General features: G+C 37.8%; 1 protein-coding gene across 10 annotated transcripts in view; it reads right to left on the bottom strand.

Annotated features, from left to right (window-relative positions):
- Positions 1-19,066, bottom strand: part of PPFIBP1 (PPFIB scaffold protein 1) — a 178,026-nt gene that overhangs the window by 30,734 nt on the left and 128,226 nt on the right. For 6 of the 10 annotated variants that reach the window (XM_027129372.1, XM_027129374.1, XM_027129368.1 and 3 more), the window contains 8 exons: positions 18,151-18,264; positions 16,996-17,127; positions 12,593-12,685; positions 10,700-10,814; positions 8,918-8,950; positions 7,411-7,472; positions 4,222-4,306; positions 635-789 (listed from right to left, as the gene is read on the bottom strand). In XM_027129372.1, the coding sequence (XP_026985173.1) occupies positions 635-789; positions 4,222-4,306; positions 7,411-7,472; positions 8,918-8,950; positions 10,700-10,814; positions 12,593-12,685; positions 16,996-17,127; positions 18,151-18,264 (789 nt within the window). The remainder of the gene's footprint in view (positions 1-634; positions 790-4,221; positions 4,307-7,410; positions 7,473-8,917; positions 8,951-10,699; positions 10,815-12,592; positions 12,686-16,995; positions 17,128-18,150; positions 18,265-19,066) is intronic. The other 4 variants (XM_027129375.1, XM_027129373.1, XM_027129371.1 and 1 more) reach the window with 3 other exon arrangements.

Below are 19,066 nucleotides of genomic sequence, written 5' to 3' on the forward strand. Positions count from 1 at the left end.
GCGCAGGCTCAGCGGCCATGGCTCACGGGCCCAGCCGCTCTGCCGCATGTGGGATCTTCCTGGACCGGGGCACGAACCCGTGTCCCCTGCATCGGCAGGCGGACTCTCAACCACTGCGCCACCAGGGAAGCCCGGCAATTTGCTTCTTATTGTTTTGCCATAACTACGCTTGTAGATCAGTTCACCTGCTGACCTCAGGTTTGGGTACCCCCATGCAATACATGGCTCCACAATCCCCAGCATGTTAACTGAAGTCCATCATCTTTCACAGTTACCGTCACAAGTGACTAAAATAAATTTACATAATCTCACTTTACCCTCACTTTACTTATTCCCTACTTATTCTTTAGGAAGTAGATTATAACCTAGTACTGAAGATGACATCCATCTCCAAGGGATTCATATGTCTTTCCTGAATTACATAAGTGGTTTTGACATTGCCCAAGTGTTTACTTATTAATAAAGAGAGGGAAAAAACACACATTTCAAATAAAGAGCCGGAGGTCACAATAATTGCCGGGACAAAGCAAGTCAGTAATCCACCTGAGAAAAGAACCATGTCTTTGATGTTATCAATGGCACTTTCAATGACAGAGTCTCTTTAACATGAAGAAACTATTGAGTCGATAAATACCTCTTCTGGAGCACTTGTGTTAAATGGGTCATGACTGGGAGATCCCATTACTGGCGTAGATGACAGGTTTTTCTCCAGATCGCTAAAGCCCTGTGCGTCCAGCAAAGTGGAGAAGGAACTGGAAGGGAGCAGGTCTTCAAAGTCACCATCTTGGCCTAAGCAACGACAAAGTGGAAAGTGGACACCAGCAGCTTTTCATTTTTTACTTTTGGAGGAAGATAAGAATCCCAATTATCTTGAATATAAAAATTTTTCTGATCCCTAAAAATCAAAGAGTCAACTCCTGGCATCGCTTGAAGAACAACAACGTGGGACCTAGGAAACGGCATCTTAAACTGTGAGCACCTAAGGCCCAGGGACTCTTGGGCCACATGAGTATCCAGTAGTGGTATTAGTAGAGGTATTAATTACTAGTGGTTTAATAGACACAATCATAGACTCACAGCATTGATGTTAAAAGTTAACTTAGTCCAACAACCTTCCTGTAATTCTGTGTCAACATTTGGGGCTTTATAAATTTCAGTTCAGAAATAACCCAGCTGAGGAATACCAGTGGTACAACAAAACTGATTCTGAACAGCAACAAAGTCACCATTTAGACAACTCCATTTTCATCGCTACTGTGCTCTTGAAAAAACATAGAAAGGAAAAAAGGAAAAGAAGAGAAAATAGATGACCCTTTGATTCCTCTTAAGAGGATCCTTTTTTGCCATTCATTTCATTTTAAAGTAGAAAGAATGGCCTAATGGAGAGAAGGAACCACATAACCAGCAAACCAGCAACTTTGAGAATTTTTTTACATCTCTAGAAATGAAAAGGATTAAGTGCTGAACAACAGTGCCAGATATTCTTTTTTTACAAACAGAATGGTCCTTCCAACTATTCTCTGAATAATGCAAAATGGCAAATCATATACTTGTTTAAAGATACTAACTAGACATAGCTTCTTAATTTAGGTTTTTATTAGATTTTTTTACTCTAATTTTACTAGAATTTAGGTATTCTTAAAATTCCCTGAGGATTGTCTAAATAAATATAAATCCTAGTGAGAAATCACTGTTTACATAACTCTTCAATAGAGCAGGACATAATTTTCAATAGTTTATAAACATTTATCCTGCTGTACACGGTTAAAAACTATCTTTTTTAATTATATACTTATATGCATAGAAAAAAAAGGCCAGAAAGAATTACGTGAAAATGCCAGCAATGATCATGCCAGTGCAATTTTGACTGACTTTTTACCCTTTTTATCTGTTTTCCAAGTGTCTTACAATGTAGTCTAATTACAGAAATCAATCTGCTCTTCCTTGATTTTTAAATATTAGAATTATAGTGTTGAGATTCTATAAAATCAAACAATGTTTTAAATGCTATGACTATATAAAAATTAATTACTTGAGAATTTGCAATATTCCTTAGAAGAGAGACTCCTGTGAAGGTTTAGAAAATGGTGAGTGGTAAGAACTGTCTAAGTCTACACTGATAATTAGAGGTTCATTTGCTCATTCAGATATTTATAAAGTCTTAATAATAGGCCTTCTGGACAAAAAGATGAAGATCCATTTTTTTCAAAGATCCTGGTCTAGGGCTTCCCTGGTGGTGCAGTGGTTAAGAGTCTGCCTGCTGATGCAGGGGACACGGGTTCGTGCTCCGGTCCGGGAAGATCCCACATGCTGCGGAGTGGCTGGGCCCGTGAGCCATGGCCGCTGGACCTGTGCGTCCGGAGCCTGTGCTCCGCAACAGGAGAGGCCACAACAGTGAGAGGCCCGCATACCGCGAAAAAAAAAAAAAAAAAAAGATCCTGGTCTAAAGCAGCATTTTCTTTCTTTGTGAACCCATCAAGATTAAAATTTCAAAATCCGAGTGTCCCATGAGTACCTACCAAAAGACTTATTTCCAGCACTTACTTTTTTTTTTAATAGCTACTGATATGTGTAATTCTAGGTAATTTCTTTTCTTTTTTAAACATCTTTATTGGAGTATAATTGCTTTACAATGGTGTGTTAGTTTCTGCTTTATAACAAAGTGAATCAGTTATACATATACATATATCCCCATATCTCTTCCCTCTAGGGGACTCTTCAATAGAACAGGACATAATTTTCAATGGTTTATAAACATCTATCCTGCTGTACACGGTTAAAAACTATCTTTTTTAATTATATACTTATATGCATAGAAAAAAAAGGCCAGAAAGAATTACGTGAAAATGCCAGCAATGATCATGCCAGTGCAATTTTGACTGACTTTTTACCTCCCTCCCTCCCACCCTCCCTATCCCACCCCTCTAGGTGGTCACAAAGCACCGAGCTGATCTCCCTGTGCTATGCGGCTGCTTCCCACTAGCTATCCACTTTACATTTGGTAGCCAGCACTTACTTTCAAAGCAAACAACCCCAACTAGGCAGTGCTAATGAACAAGAGAACTTTCAAAGTTCTTCACATTTTTGTGTGTTTTGAATGACCCCCAAATCTTTGCCACATTTGTGGATGGCCAACTGGCCCATCAGCAGATAAAATAATAATAAATACAACAAAATGCATACTATCTTTACCTAGATGTTTTACTTTTTTTTTTTTTTTCAGTACGCGGGCCTCTCACTGTTGCGGTCTCTACCGTTGTGGAGCACAGGCTCTGGACGCGCAGGCTCAGCGGTCATGGCTCACAGGCCCAGCCGCTCCGTGGCATGTGGGATCTTCCCAGACTGGGGCACGAACCCGTGTCCCCTGCATCGGCAGGCGGACGCTCAACACTGCGCCACCAGGGAAGCCCCAGGTTTTTTAAAAACACATTCAAAGCTGAACACAATCCTCCTCAACCACTTCCATGTTCCTTCTCTAGGCTTCCCCCTCTTGGTAAATGGAACCATCATCTGCTAGTTGCTTTAGTCAGAAATGTTGATCTTTCCTGATGCCTTCTTCTTCTTCACTCTCCTCATCTAATTCATCACACTACTGAGTTGATTCTAACACCAAAATACATTTCCAATCAGCACCATCAGATCTTCCCACTGCAATACTGCAAGGGCCTCTTGATTGGCTTCCCTTCCTTCCAACACTGCTGGAATAGTCCCAGCGGTCCACAGTCCACGATGGTCCATTTGTCACAAAGATCATGCGGTTGACTTGTTCAGACCATTCAGTGGATCCCTCTGGGCTCGAATAAGAGCTGAACTCCTCACGTTGCATGACCCGGCTGTGCTCACCTCTATTATCTCATCTTGTCTCACTCTCCCCCCTGCTCACTACCTTCTAGGTACACTGGTCTCCTTTTGTTTCTTAATAAACACACCAAGGTCTTCTTTCCCCGAGGCTCTTGCAGGTACTGTCCTTCTTTCTCTCTGCAATGTTACCTAGTCAACTCCGTGGAGAGGCTCTCTGGGCAACCAATCAACAGTGTACTCATCAGCCAACACACTTTCTGGCAGAGAACAGATGCCTAATAACATCACTGAATGAATGAAAGGAGCAACCTAACTTGAAATAATGGATATACTTCATGAAAGAAATTGAGGCCAAATGTAAAAAAGTTCACAGCCACTTAAAAATCAAGTAAAGCAGAGAAGTCTTTAGAGCTACACTACCTTTTTTACCTTGGGCCAGTACCACTGTATCTTGCATTTTCTTATACCTGTTCAGGCACTGTCGAAGATCTTCTATTTTCCGATCCTATTAGTAAAATAAATTATCATCTTTAATATTATGATTTTAAAACAACAAAAGTAATTGTGACACAAAGAATAAGTAGACATGAATTATTTACATTATTCAAAGAATACTTCTAAACTTTAGTAAAACTGGTAATGTTCAGAATATTTTGCCTACATACGTCAGAGACATAGAAAAAGTACCTCTAAAGTTAGAGATCCTATCCTTCAGCTGCCATCTTTAAAACACAAAAACAAAACAAGGTAACAAGATACAAAACAAAACAAAAAAAAAACAAGAAAAAAATCAACTTCCTTTACTCTCCTAAGTCAGAGCTTGAAAGAAAGATCTACACCTGCTACCTTTACCAGCTGCCATTAATCACCATCTGGCTTTTCCCTTCTCCAAACACTCCACCAAAGCTGCTTCAATTACTGATCAGTGACCTTCTCTTTACTAAAAACAATGGACACTTTTCATCCTTTTTCTAATTTGACTTCTAGATGGCACCTGATTGACCCCCACTCTTTCCTTCTTTCGCTTTTCTCTCCACTCTTTCTTTTCTTCTGTTTTGATTTGTTAATTCCTTGACCAGATAAACATTCTACTTCCATAACCCCCACTACCTTCCCAACCCAGAATATAAAATGTTAGAGCTTCAACGTGTTGTCCTTTACCCTCTTCTCTCTTCCCAGGCCCTCAGTGTGGTAAATTATAAAAATGGGCTCCCTAGCTTCCCCGACATGGATTTAGGGCATGGCCATGTGACTTGCTTTGGCCAATGATATATAACAAATGTGGTTCAGAGCAAACGCTTGAAAAGTATTTGCACATTGGGGCTTGCCCTCTCTTGCTGCCCTAGGGAACCCTGAGGCCACTACATGAAGAAGCATAGGCTAGTCTACTGGAGGATGAGAGACCATTTGGAGAAGAGACAACACAGCTGGGGTCAACCTAGACTAGTCAATCACCAGACATGTGAGTTACACCATCTTAAACCATCCATCCCCATTCTAGCCACCAGCTAATGGTAGAGATCAGCAAAGCCAGCCCAGACTAGAAGAGCAATCTAGCCCACCTACAATAGTATGAGAAATAATAAATGTGATTTATCATGGAGCAAAAGCAAACTGACACATGAACTATAGTTTTGTCCCCACCAATCTATATATTTCAACTCTACATTTCTCCTAAAATTGATGGGGTTCACTCCCCACCAATCTATAATCCTACATTAATCCTAAAATTTAGGTTGATTTTCCAATTTTCTATGAGCTATCTCCTTGTAATGTCCCATGAACACATCAAATTGAGTACATCTAAAATGTAGCTCATTATTTGCCTCCAGTATCTCGGTCTCTGCTTGGATTCCCTTAACTCTTTTATGGGCACCATCATTCACCCCACTGCTCAAACCAGAAACTTACTCCCAAATCCAAAGATTTAAAAATCTTGTCGACCTGTGAATTTCTCTAAAATCCCTTCCTTCCTTACCACTTCACTGCCATTGCCTTATTTCAGCCTGTCTTCATTTCTCACCTATTCTAACAGCCTCTTAATTCTTTTGTCTTCATTCTCCCTCCCTTATTCTTGCTTCCATTCTGCCACTGGAGTTAGCTTTCTAACATGGCAATTTAATTATCTCACTGTCCAAGGTCTAAAGCTGAGAACCCAAATCATTACATCATTAGCCTTGCCACAGCACTCTCTCATATACCCAACTCCTCCACCTGTATCTCCTGCTCCAGAACTTTCCCAGCACGCACTGGCTGTTTCAAGCCTTGGTTTTGAGACATGTTTTCACTCATGGATCCTTTGCCCAGAATCCTTCATTTTCCTGATGAATGACTCTTTGCTCTCCCTCAGAATTTGCCCAAATATGTCCTCTTTGAAGACTTCTTGGAACCACCAAGAAGTTATGTCACTCTCGCTGCTCCTAGAGAAGTTTGAGCATCTAGTAAGCCCTCATTCAACATTGGGAGTTTCATTTGTTATTGTTGCTTTTTGAGGGAGAGAAATTAAAACCAAATGAATTTTAGTGATTTTTTTTCAAATTAAATCTATGTGGGGCAGCTTGCTAATGACTTTTCTTTTTATTTGATGTGGGGAAGACTAGCAAAAAGAAACCTATATATGGGTAGGTGGGTAGGAGAAAGAGTTTATTTCCATTGAACAAAGAACAAAAAGAATGAAAGGCAATAAATAAATATACAAACAGAGTAGGCAAGAAAGAATTAGAGAAAGAAGTTTATGATGAGAGAAAAAGATCAAGATAAAGTTCTTTGGCATTTGCTTGGTTTTTATTTCCTTGAAATTACTCTTTTCATGGGAAAATGTCTCCTTGTTCTATTCATTAAAGGACACAAGGGGAGAGCAGTTCTGATGACAGGAGCTGAACCTGCCTGCTGGGTATATGGCTGGTCAGGGAAGCCAAGAAGAAGCATGTTTCCTTAGTAGGGTCCCTGCATCCCTGCTCTTAGCAGGATGAAGTAAGGAGAAGCAACAGCTGGAGGAAAGGCCCTCTTGGAGACCTTGGCATTAGGTGAGCATAGCTAAAACAAAGCCGAGTGCCATCCTTGATTACATGGTGCCTGTGCTTGTTTCCTGGTATCTCACCATCAGGAGAGCAGAGATAATCCCAGATGTGAAAGAGGCCAGGAGTGTGAAGGAAATAACATGTTCCTAGAGAAGAAAATCAACAGGATCATGAAGCTAAAGTTGCCATGGCTACCTCCTCCAGAGTTCATAGGGCAGTCCAGAATTTCCAGGGACCACAGAAAGGATGTACTATGGCCTGTATCCTTTGTCTCATTTGTCACCTGAATATAAAGAGCTGATCTGATAACCTGAACATTTTCTAAATTCAGGGCGGTGGGTGGGAGGGGTAGATTCTCAGTGGAGCCAGTGCTGCTGGTCTCCATTCTTGTCTGTGCAGCACAAGTACGTCTATGACCCGCCCCCCGAGAGCAGGCCCACTTGGGCAGGAAGGGAGAATGCTTGCCTCTTAATTGTCAGCTGTGTTTAGGCGATGTTCTTTCAAACTGGGATATCTGATGAGAATGCATGGAATGATCAAAATGATGTTATTACACGTCCAAATAAACACTTAAATTTCATCTAGTTACCTTTTCTTCATTTGCTGCCATCAAAGACTCCACAGCCTTTTTCATTTTTTGTACTTCAATATCTGAAATATCACAACAGCAAATCAGAAGTCTGTTTAGTTAACTTGTGTGACAATAACAAGAAGCTACTGACTCTTCAGATCGAAATGTTGCAAGGTAAAGATGTTAATAATTTGTTCCACTTTCTTTTTTTTTTTAAAAGGCACATTTACCATTCATATTCTCTTTTAGGGAAAACCTGAAAAATGAACACTTTCTAACTCACCTTAATAGTCATCATTCCAGAAAGAAAACAACTACCCTCTCTCAAAGGAAGAACAAAATCCTAATAAGAACATTGAAGATGAAATTTCAGTGCTATAACAATAAAAATACAGAGCTTTCAAAGAAGAAACTTATAAAGCAGGTGAAAGCAATGAATGGTGTATATATGACAAGAGCAGAGAAAATGATGTTCGGTTATAACCAAGATGGAGACACAAATGGTAAGAGCCTGAAGGAACGTGATATTTACATGAGTATCATGCTAAGCAGCTGGCTGTAGGTTCCATACAGAAGGATAACAAGTACTTTGCTTCATCTATAAACTTCATTTCCAGTGTTATTTTAAAACGTTTTTAAACAATACTATTTTAAAAGGCCAAAGTAAGTGATTCTCCTTAAAATGTGACATTCAAATACAAAAGCATGTTACTTTAGTAATAAAAAAACAAACATTTTAAATATGGAAAGTCAACCCAAACTGAAATCACAAATTAAAAAAATTGAAACAGAGGAAAATGTTCAGCTAAGGTTGTCTGCTTTTGAGGACAAAAAAATACTACTGAAGGTAAATTTTAAAACAGTGGAGCATCATTCAGTTCTGATACAATACTTTCAATTAAGGTATACTGTTTAGGAACTGCTTTTCTTCTTCTTTTTTTTTTAATGGCAAATTCCCTTAAGAACTTAATGTCTGGAGGAAAGTCCACTAAGGCTTTATCGATTACACTGCATTAACTCTAGTCTCTGTTAGTCAGCCTGGGTACAATTTCTTTTGTAACACAAGAGGATATGTTTATAGAAGCCCTTACTATAGATCTCAGTGAAAAAGTGGGCTACAAAACATTGGAAAACAAAAGCAAAGTTCAAAATAATCTTCAACTGTGGTAAACCGTAAAAACAGTAGGTTTTCATAGGAGTATAAACATTATTTTCTCCTCTGACCCTGTATCTCCTGGGCCACGGAGAAAACGCTTCCTCACCTCCACCACTCTGGGTGCTCTGCTATATCCTGCAGAGCAAAAGGGCTGAACCAGGAGCAATAAGCAAAACGGTCTTTTACTCCTTGTTTTATTGTTTGTTTATTTGCCCTCTATTTTGTATACTCTGAAGAAATGGGGAGCTTATCGATGAAGCAATTTTACATCTTTGGGGAGAGAAATGTTTTAAAAACACATGCAAAGAACAGTCCAAGTAGTACTTTTGGTGAATGTAAAGGCTGATGGAAATACACCAAAAACCTTACTTTTGTCTTTGAGCTTCTTTTTAAAATTTTCATCTGTGCAGGAAAACCCAATGAATTGGAAGTTAGCATACATTACAACAATAAGTAATATTTTAAAAGCACTATTATTTGGTCTCCTTTTACCTAAAATAAAGAGACTCTAACCTCATAAAGACTGAATATTAAGCATTATTTTATGACTTTAGGACTGATACTACAATATAACATGCCCTCTGTGAGGTTAGAAAGAGAATCTAATGTAGTTAATCAGAAGATGCAAATCTGAGTTACCACCTCTGTTACTTCACCTTTCTGAACCTTGATTTTCTTGTATTAAAATTGGGCCTTCGGAGTACAAGTGCTTCTTACACTAACTGTGATGAAAAACCAGCTAATGTTGCATTGGTTGTTTTTTACATTTCCATTACAGTCTGATATGTGACCCTCCTGAATGTGATTAGGACATTGCTTATGTCATATTCATCTCACTGCTCAAGTTCAGCAACACTTAAGTGGTCCATCTCCTCCTGTTCACCAAGATGAATCCACTGATCACGCAGGTAGATGTTATGGCAACATCAGATTCCACGAAGTTTCTAAGCACTTGCTCTTAGTGCCTGGCTGTGTACTGCTGACAAGTGGTTCACAGACCACTGCTAGTCCTCAGATCCGACTTTGGGTAGCATTACCCTAGCATAGCCAACATAGCTTCTAGCCCACATAGCCTCTATGATTCCATTTTTTTCCTTAGAATCTTGAAAGCATGACCTGTCTGTGAGTGTCCTTGAAGAACATACATTCTACACATGCCAAAATAGAGGGGAAAAATCCATTTCCCTCAATGTTGGATGAATTGAGTTTTCTGATGGACAGGGGATTGTGATACCTACAGGTAAATAAAGCCAGGGTATTCTAGAGCCAAGAAGACTTTGGAGGTAATCTAATTCAAGCCTCTCATTGTACAGACAATAATAGATAAAATAGACAAAACAGATAAAGCAATAGATAAAAATGTACCAAATCTACACTAACTGGAATTTGTTCTGTTTTGAATTAGTCAGAACTTGCTTTTGCCATACTATTTGTTATAACAAAGAAAGGTTAAATTTGACCGAGTGTTGTCAGATGTTACAGGCATATATACTTCCAAATATAATTTTTTAAAAACCCACATTTCATTCAAGTTATTTTCTAGCGGGTATAACCTACATTATGAAAAATTACAGTCCATATGATGTCCAGGACAAACCTCCTCAATTTATGAAAACAATTTTTTGGATAAATTCATACAGTTTTCCCAAAACAGAATTAACCTATTTTGCTTTCTAGAAGGTTGAGGGCTCAATGCATGATAAGAAATGTTCATTAACTTTCCAAAGATACACAGCCTTCCCTCTCTCCTCTCAAAAAGGCAGGCAAGGTTCCTAAATGCCTTACTTTATGTTGTCTCAAGTTCAGTTCAGAGGGGAATAATCTTGGGACATAGTTTTGGTTCCTTTTAATTCTTTTTGACACTTCCTTGTATTGCAATTTGGACATGATGGGAATTTACCGTGTAATCTAAAATAAAGTCCCACTAAATTACAGAGGTGCCCTTCTCCAGCTGCTCAAGAGGAAGTTAATAGATGCCCAAGCACAGTAAAGAGGCTTGGAGGAGTCCCTGCAGTCCTGGGCCCAGATGGCCTCTGCTACTCCTCTCTCTCTTAGATGCTAATGGTACACATCATCTAACATCAGTTTCTTTTATAGATCTTGGACGACTTTAACAAAACAAGAGAACAAATGTTAAATACATATTCTTACCTCGATCAAGAATTTCAATCCCTTCTCCTTTCATCTTGCAAACCAATTTTTCTTGTAGTCTTTTTACTTCAGATTCCTTCTCTTCCAGCTGTTCTTTTAGAGATGCCAGTTCCTCCTACAAATGATAAATTCATTTAAAAAGAGTAGATTATGACTAAAAGGGAATATTCAGAGAGTCTGTTAACTCTTAAGTCAATAATTAGTTTTTGTGAATGAAACAAAAAACTACAAGAATTTAGACGCAAACTTCAGAAATCAGACAGTGGCAATGATAAGCAGGAAGCAAGACAATTAATAAAAGTACAACTTATAATAATTACGGTATAATTATTTCAAGTTTCCTTGTGACCAAATTAAAAATAAATCTTTTAAAGTGTGATTAGGACTAGGGCAGCCCTAAGGTTTAAATCTTATGTTAGGTAAAAAATCTGACCAAGTTAATCAAGGAAGATAATCATTAGATGCTTAGTGTCATACAAGCAAAACAAAATGCAAATTGGAAAATAATATACTAGACTTGCTTGACATTTATTCAGCATTTCAAGATGGCACTCATGTTCCCTGGACAAGATAGAGCTTAATTAGTGGGTAAGGTAGCACGCGATGAATAACTTTAGCCAAATCACGGGACTAAATAATTCATCCTCATCACTAAGGTAAAAGAATAGAATCTCCTACAACAATGGAAAAAAAGAGATTTAGAAAACAGATTTTAAGTCTTTTTTTTTTTTAAACTACACAACTATTTAAGACCCCAAATCCAATGTGCTATTTACTAATGTTTGTTTCTGTTTCATTCTGGTAAAGAATTAGCTTTGACAAATTTAAGTTTTGCTGGCTGTATTTAACCCAGGAAATAAAGCCATGCAATGCTAATAAGTACACCTTTATTTTTCTTCATATAGTTTCAGTCTCTAAAGATACGTACTATGTTTGGTATTATGAGAAGATGTAGCTCTCCAATGGAGCTAAGAAGTTGGCCCTATAGTTTTTGTTTATGGTAGGAATGGACACCAAATACAAGGAATTTTCAGTAGCACTGGCAAGAAGTGCTGCCTGTTCTCACTGTGCTTCTAAGCAGTAACTTCTACTCACTGCCATGACAGAGTTAACCGATGCACACATTTATCGCCAAGAAGGAAGAAAACAGTGTCTACTATTGATACCAGAATTCTTTCACAGCTGAATTGCTGCAATTATTTTACTATGCTTGAATCTCAGAGAGTCCAAGACAGTGAGATTTAATTTATAAACGAATACTTTTACTTTACCTGCTTATTGTTTTTCACTATTTCATATGTTTCTGAAAACAATATTAGGGATTGTATTGTCCCTCTAATCAGCTTTAAACATATTTTTAAAGAACAGGTGACACACACACAAAATGAATGCACACACCACTAAAAACACCATCACAGCAAAACAACACAAGCCAGAAAGCAACAGGCCATGGACCCCATTACCCAAGGTCTACTACACCTTCAGGGACTCCCACTTTTGCTCCATCCGCTGCTTTTCATACTGCATCTGACCCACCTTGATTTTCATGCTAGAAAGTTTGGCCATTAAAGACTGGTAGAGAGACAGGAGGGAAAGAAAACTACAGATAGAAAAAGACAAGCTAAGTAACCAAGGAAACAGTATCAGTTTATAAAGGAGGTTAGATAATTAAGAGAAATGACAGGTTACGTTCTATCAGATTAGTTAAACCCTGATTCTTATTCAGAACAGTAGTGTTTAAATTCAAGATGGTCTCCAGCTTGGAGAAAAAGTTCATTCCCTTGTAAAATGCCTTCTCTATCATATACTAAGTAGAAAATGTATTTTATTTATATTATTGATTGTAGATAGTGAGCCATTTATATAAAAATTTTTGCCATTGTGAGAACTTACTTTGGTAGATTTCAGCTTTTTTTCATTCTGAAGTCTTTCATTGTCCATTTCAGTGACTCTTAACCTCAAATCATTGATCTCCTGCATTAGCCCCTGTCCAAAAAGCGACAAGGAAATACATTAGGAAACCAGTAACACACTTATCTACCAAAAGAGCAGCTTGGAAATCTTCAGTCAATAGCTCCTGAGTTAAAGCTGGATGAATGAGATCAGACAACTGAAAATGAATGTGTCTCCTTGAGAATTAAAGCATCTTTCCATTGAAAACATTGCCTCTGCCCTAAAATGATGCGATTGATGATGAAAATGAAAGGTGACTAAAATTTTAAGAAATGTAGCTGATCGCTTACTATCATTGTGCAAATATTTCTAGACTAAAAATCACTATATGAACTCTTATCTTTTAAAATAAACCAGAGAAATTTTCTTTAGTAAAGTCATTTACTTTTAGAGACTTTTCAGTGATATATGGATATTTACAAAAATACTTTAATAATTTCTTAATTTTTCTACAAAAATACAGATTGTTCATCAGCCCAATCTTGGAGAATCAAATGAAATTTAAACACTTTAGACCAAGGATTCACAACTTGAGGGTAGATGAGGGCCTTATCATTTACAAATATATTCAGTATCATAATAATTTTATATTTGGAAAATGAAAAAGAACGCAATCCTAATGTTTTCATAATACAAATACAATCATACAACTTTTCTACTTTTATTTAAAAAAAAACTAATTTGTGGGTTTCCCTGGTGGCGCAGTGGTTGAGAGTCCGCCTGCCGATGCAGGGGACACGGGATCGTGCCCCGGTCCAGGAAGATCCCACATGCCGCGGAGCGGCTGGGCCTGTGAGCCATGACCGCTGAGCCTGCGCATCTGGAGCCTGTGCTCCACAACGGGAGAGGCCACAACAGTGAGAGGCCCGTGTACCACAAAAAAACAAACAAAACTAATTTGCTTATAAAATTTGTCTAAATATTCTGAGCAATAGTGACATATCTTTGTCCAGAGCCCAGAGAATAGGAAAAGGAAATTAGAATGTGAAACAATACCAACTCATCCAAAAGAAGGGCTCAAATACTCTGTGAAGACTTTTTTTTTTTTAACCACAAGGCATGAAAACCCCACCAATGGTTAACGTGTTTTTGTTCCTTTCTTTTCAAGACATTTATTCCTGAGCCACAGATTCACAGACAGAAAAGAATTACACAAGAATGCTGTAAAAAACAAACAGAACAATGCAATAAGAAATAAAAGTTTTTTATTGAGGGATTATTCTAAACTTCTAAGTGTAAGAATTCAATCTCACAGGGGCTAGAAAAAAGGATGCTGTTGTGAAATACACTTCTCAGAAAACCTACAAGCTTTTAAATTGTAGTTTCTTGTAAAAGGGGGAAAAGTACTACCTAGTATTATATAATTACTTATTAATATTAATTATAATTACTATTAATACAATGTTTCAATAAGAGGATATCTATTTTCTCCTTTTATGAATGAGGTAAATAACTGACATCATTTAATAACATTTTAGTTGTGAGTCCTTATGTACAAGTTCAGAATTCAAGTTCAAGGAAAAGGTCAGTTTCTCCCATTTATTTATCTCCCATTTATTAACCATCTTTGCATAATACGAATTCTTAGTAGCCTTCCTTAATCAATCTGGTCTTTCTTATATATATTTTCCCACTTTCTTATTGGTAAAAAACAGCTTTGAATTCTATTGGATTGTTGTATTTTACCACTTCCTTTAGAAACAGTGGCAATTTGTAAAGAAGAAACAAATGAATAAAATAGAATTATAAATTGAGGTCATTTTTCTACTTAAAAAAACCTACCCAATCATGCTTTGTAGCAACACCATAAATATGAACATAAATTTCTAATCTGAAAGAAGCCCTATCTTCCCATGAAAAGTCAAGCTGGAAAATCTGGAAGTAGCTCCTTAACATGAAACTTTGAAAAATGTAATACAAATTATTTCCAACTAACTTCTTATCAGAAGTTCAGTACTGTTTTAAAAAGAAAATCCCTGTTATCTTTTCCTTTTCAGAAAACTCTTCAGGGCTCCACAGAAACTCATTTCTGATATCTGTATTCTTACCATAAGGGGGCACCATTGAACGATGCCAAACATCTATCAGCAGTTCCTGGGACAGGCAAGCCCTCAATCTTCCAAAGTTTCAAGACTCTTACCCCCAGTCTTTTGGAAGTATCTATACTTCTTCCCCCACTCCAATGTTTTCTTAGAAATTCATCTCCAAATAATCTAAAATTCTAAGACAATGAGCATTCTATGCTCATTCTAAGAAAATGAGCATATTCAATTTTAATTTTTTTAGTTTTAATTTTGAAGACTATTTTCATGTTTAACAAAGTTTATCATATATCCCATAATCTCTGAGTATGTGCATGCTACATTTTAACAATAGTGTTGAATGTTTATTAGAAAATTATCAGGGATTACTACAAGTTTGATAACAAGATCACCTTCCATATGATTGAGAGAATGCACGAGCAAAGCAAGTAAGCCCCAAAAAAGGATTTATAAAAAATGCAGACAAACTCAAGAGATGTAGATACTACTCTGGGGTCTTACAAAGAAAAATATCCTAAAACAGCTACTTCAATTTAGTCCCAATATTTGGTTAACATCTCATATCCAAATTAACCACACCTGTGCCGGTTAAGACTTTCCCTAAACTTTGTGTGTATAATAAGGCCACCTCTTAATGCCCCAAAACGATAAACTTCTTTCCTGACACCAGAGTTAGCTCCACTGCCATGTTATCCATCTGTTGACTGAATTCTACCAATGTGTTCTGTAGCAGCTGTGGAGTCAGGGAAAGACAGAAGGGAAAAGAGGAAATATCCAAACAGATTTTTCAAGAAAGCACAAAAGCTAGAATTTTAATGAAAGTAGGTAACTTCCTAAGTTTTGTTTTAAAAGCCCCAGTCTCAATTAAATGAAAAACATACCTATATAGGTGACCGACAAAGAGCTTTAAGATTAAAACATGAGCTAAGCTGGGGATTTCCTTTTGTTACTGAGCAAGTAATACATATACCAAGACTTTCCATTATAGTTACATCTTCGACAGAAAATTTAATTTTAAAAATAACAATGGAGTAAACCTTATTGCATTCAGCTCAAGGAAGGACTTTCACACAGTGGATAACATATGTGGATAATATATATCATATCGTGATGGCATGGAGTGAGCATAAAACAAATATTGGAAATGAAGATAGAGGGGGAAAGTAAGTAAATGATGTCTCCTCTCTCCTTCTTGGTACCCAGTTTTCTAATTCAGTATGACACCTCTCCATACCCCAACTGAGGAAACAAAATAAAGAGAAAGGAAGAGATGGCCCTAGGAGAGAAAAAATTTCTACGGTTCTTTATACTTAGTTTCAAATGAATAGATTTCATTTGGATATGCTCTGAGCTCCGCCTTGACAAAAAAGCAATTAACAAATTAGAAAACCTGGATTAACAATAAACTAGGTCAAACAAACAAGAAAGCATGCTTAGCCAGGAAAATGGGTATTTCATGTTGTAGAATCTACCCTGAATTTCACAAAAGTATACTGAGCTGTATTTATTTGGAATGATTTACATGTGGATTAGACCAAAAGTAGAAGGCCAAATTAAATGACCTCTAAAAATCTGCGATTTTTATGATTACATAATGAAAGCATGTTTGCCATACACATTTAAAAATCTACTTACTATAGAGTAAGTAATCAGTGTGCTTAAATAAGAACTACTAGTAAAATCATGCACTTGAACCCATTATTTCCACAATGAAGAGAATCAGTATGGATGTACAGATGGACAGATGGATGCATGGATGGCTAGAATAGATAGACAGAAGCTCCAAATGTCCGAAAGTCAAAAGCATTTCTAAAGGCAAGTGAAAGGATTAATATTTCATATCAAAAGTCTCAAAATAGGGCTTCCCTGGTGGCGCAGTGGTTGAGAGTCCGCCTGCCGATGCAGGGGATGCAGGTTCGTGCCCCGGTCCGGGAAGATCCCACATGCGGCTGAGCAGCTGGGCCCGTGAGCCATGGCCGCTAAGCCTGCGCGTCCGGAGCCTGTGTTCCGCAACGGGAGAGGCTACGGCAGTGAGAGGCCCGCGTACCGCAAAAAAAAAAAAAAAAAAAAGTCTCAAAATAAAAATTACCACTATCATTTAGTGATAAAAAGTCAGTGTAAGTTTATTCTTAAAAAGAAGCATGGATAATGAGGGAACATAGTAATGAACTGCCTCTCCTTCACAACTCCAAGGAATTTCAACTTGTTCTAGGAATACGTGTGTGCGAGATATATAAGTATGCATATATATGTGCATAGATACGTATATGTATATAAAGAGAGAGGAAGGGTATCACTTACTTCTGTGTCTCTGAATCTATCTTCGTAATCCAATCTGTCCTTCTCTACAGCTGTCAGTTTTAACTTCAAGTTAGATATTTCAGCCATCAGGTCCAACTTCTGAGTTTCTAAGGATGTCCTGCTCAGAAGCTCCTATTAGAATTTAAGAGAGACATCCAAAAGTTGTTTTATTGTGAACAGCCACATATGGATGTGTCTCGCTTACGACTGCGAAGCAGTAACTCTTAAGTAGAGGATGTGAAGATTAATCAATAATAGATACATTTGGAAAAAATTATTTGCTTTAGTTACCCTTCAAAGAGCCGAGCTAATGCTCAATAAGCATTATATTGATACACACATATAGAAACGTATATATTCTTAAGCCTGATGACAACACTGAAGATGCTATTATGTTTGCTATGTGCCAGGCACTGTTCTTACAGGTATTCAGGGGTTCAGTCCTCAAAACAACCTTATGAGATAGAAACTCATAGGATAATTCATGAATTATTCTTATTCAACAGACGAGGAAGCTAAGGAACAGAGAGGTTAAGAACTTGCAGAAGGTCATTCAGCAAGGAAACGGCAAAGCAGAGACTCAACCTTAACAGTCTCGCTCCAGTGTGTATTCTACCTGCTGTATCATAGGCCCTCTCATAGACGAGGACCATGTGTGTGTGCACCCACATACACTACAGAATTTTTCCAATAAGTCATATAAGGTACTTATCTTTTTTCTTAATCATAAAATATACATTCATGGTTGGAAATTAGGAAACCATATGAAAGCATAAAGGAGACATTTAAAATTATCTACAATCCTATTAATATTTTATTCCAGACTCTAATTGCAGTGAACACTTTCTACTGTGTGTATGTGTTTAGAGACCTGCTACTCTAGGTTTTTTGCTTAAAATAAACCAGGGGACTTCGCTGGTGGTCCAGTGATTAAGACTCCACGCTTCCACTGTAGGGAACGTGGGTTTGATCCCTGGTCGGGGAACTAAGATCCCACATGCCGAGCGGCGCAGCCAAAAAGAAAAAAAGTAAAATAAACCAGGCTAAGTGAATCACGAAATTCACCACTGCATCAGAGCAAACGCAACATATAAATGCAGCATCTCAAATAGGCCAGCAGAAGAACCCCACCTCGGAACCGGCTTCTGAACATACCTGTTGCAGCATTTCTTCTGTGGCATTCAACTTCTCTCTGTGCTCTTCAAGGCAAAACTCCAAATCGCGAATCTTTTCTCCCTGAGCCTCTACCTGGTCTGTTAACACACTTACCTGTATTTAGAGCAAAATATTGTAATGGATTAGGAAGAATTTGGGTCCCACTGCCAACTTTATTTCTCTACATAGAACAAAAACTGGGATGATGTTAACACTCATCTGGCTGTAAAAAAAGAAATCTGAGAATTAATAAGAAACCAGACCTTCACACTCTTATTTATGTGATGCTTATTGGTCTGAGGACTCCTATTCAATTTTCAAGGAAGTTAGGGCTGATTGGGGATGTGCAACACTTTATAGAGAAAGAGCATATACAGAAACTATCTTTTTTGAGGGATGGTGGGGGTAGGAGGTGGTATTAGAGATTAAGAGAGGAAATGAAGTTAATGTTTGAAAGAGAAGTTATCAACGACTATTTAAATCTGACGCTTGACAAACCAAGAGTCCAGGGAATCCAACCTCCATGAGATGTTTCATGATCACACCGTCCACGAATGTGTTCGAAAGCCAGGGTGTAGCTCAGAGGTGCAAGAGGAGCCACTGGCTTAGTCCTTCATCCTCAGTGCTTATTGCAAACCTGAGTTTGCCTCCCAACGATCACCAGCCTCGTAAATATGCTTCAGCTCTTTTAGCTCAACTACCAAAGTAAAACTACGTGCCAAGGACTTAAAGGATTATGAGGGAGAGGAAAACTCTGATTTAACCTCCAAACAGGACTCCACTACCCACTTGGTGTTTTGTTTGGTCCATGATAATCATTTTTAAAATTGAAAAATTAAATATATATTCAGATTCAGAAATACTTATTCCTATTTATGGAACAGATGTATGAATATATAGACACACATATATAGTA

The sequence above is a fragment of the Aethalodelphis obliquidens genome, unplaced genomic scaffold (genome assembly GCF_003676395.1).
Source record: "Aethalodelphis obliquidens isolate GAN/ISIS:26980383/991018 unplaced genomic scaffold, ASM367639v1 scaffold36, whole genome shotgun sequence".
In the NCBI taxonomy this organism is placed as follows: domain Eukaryota; kingdom Metazoa; phylum Chordata; class Mammalia; order Artiodactyla; family Delphinidae; genus Aethalodelphis; species Aethalodelphis obliquidens.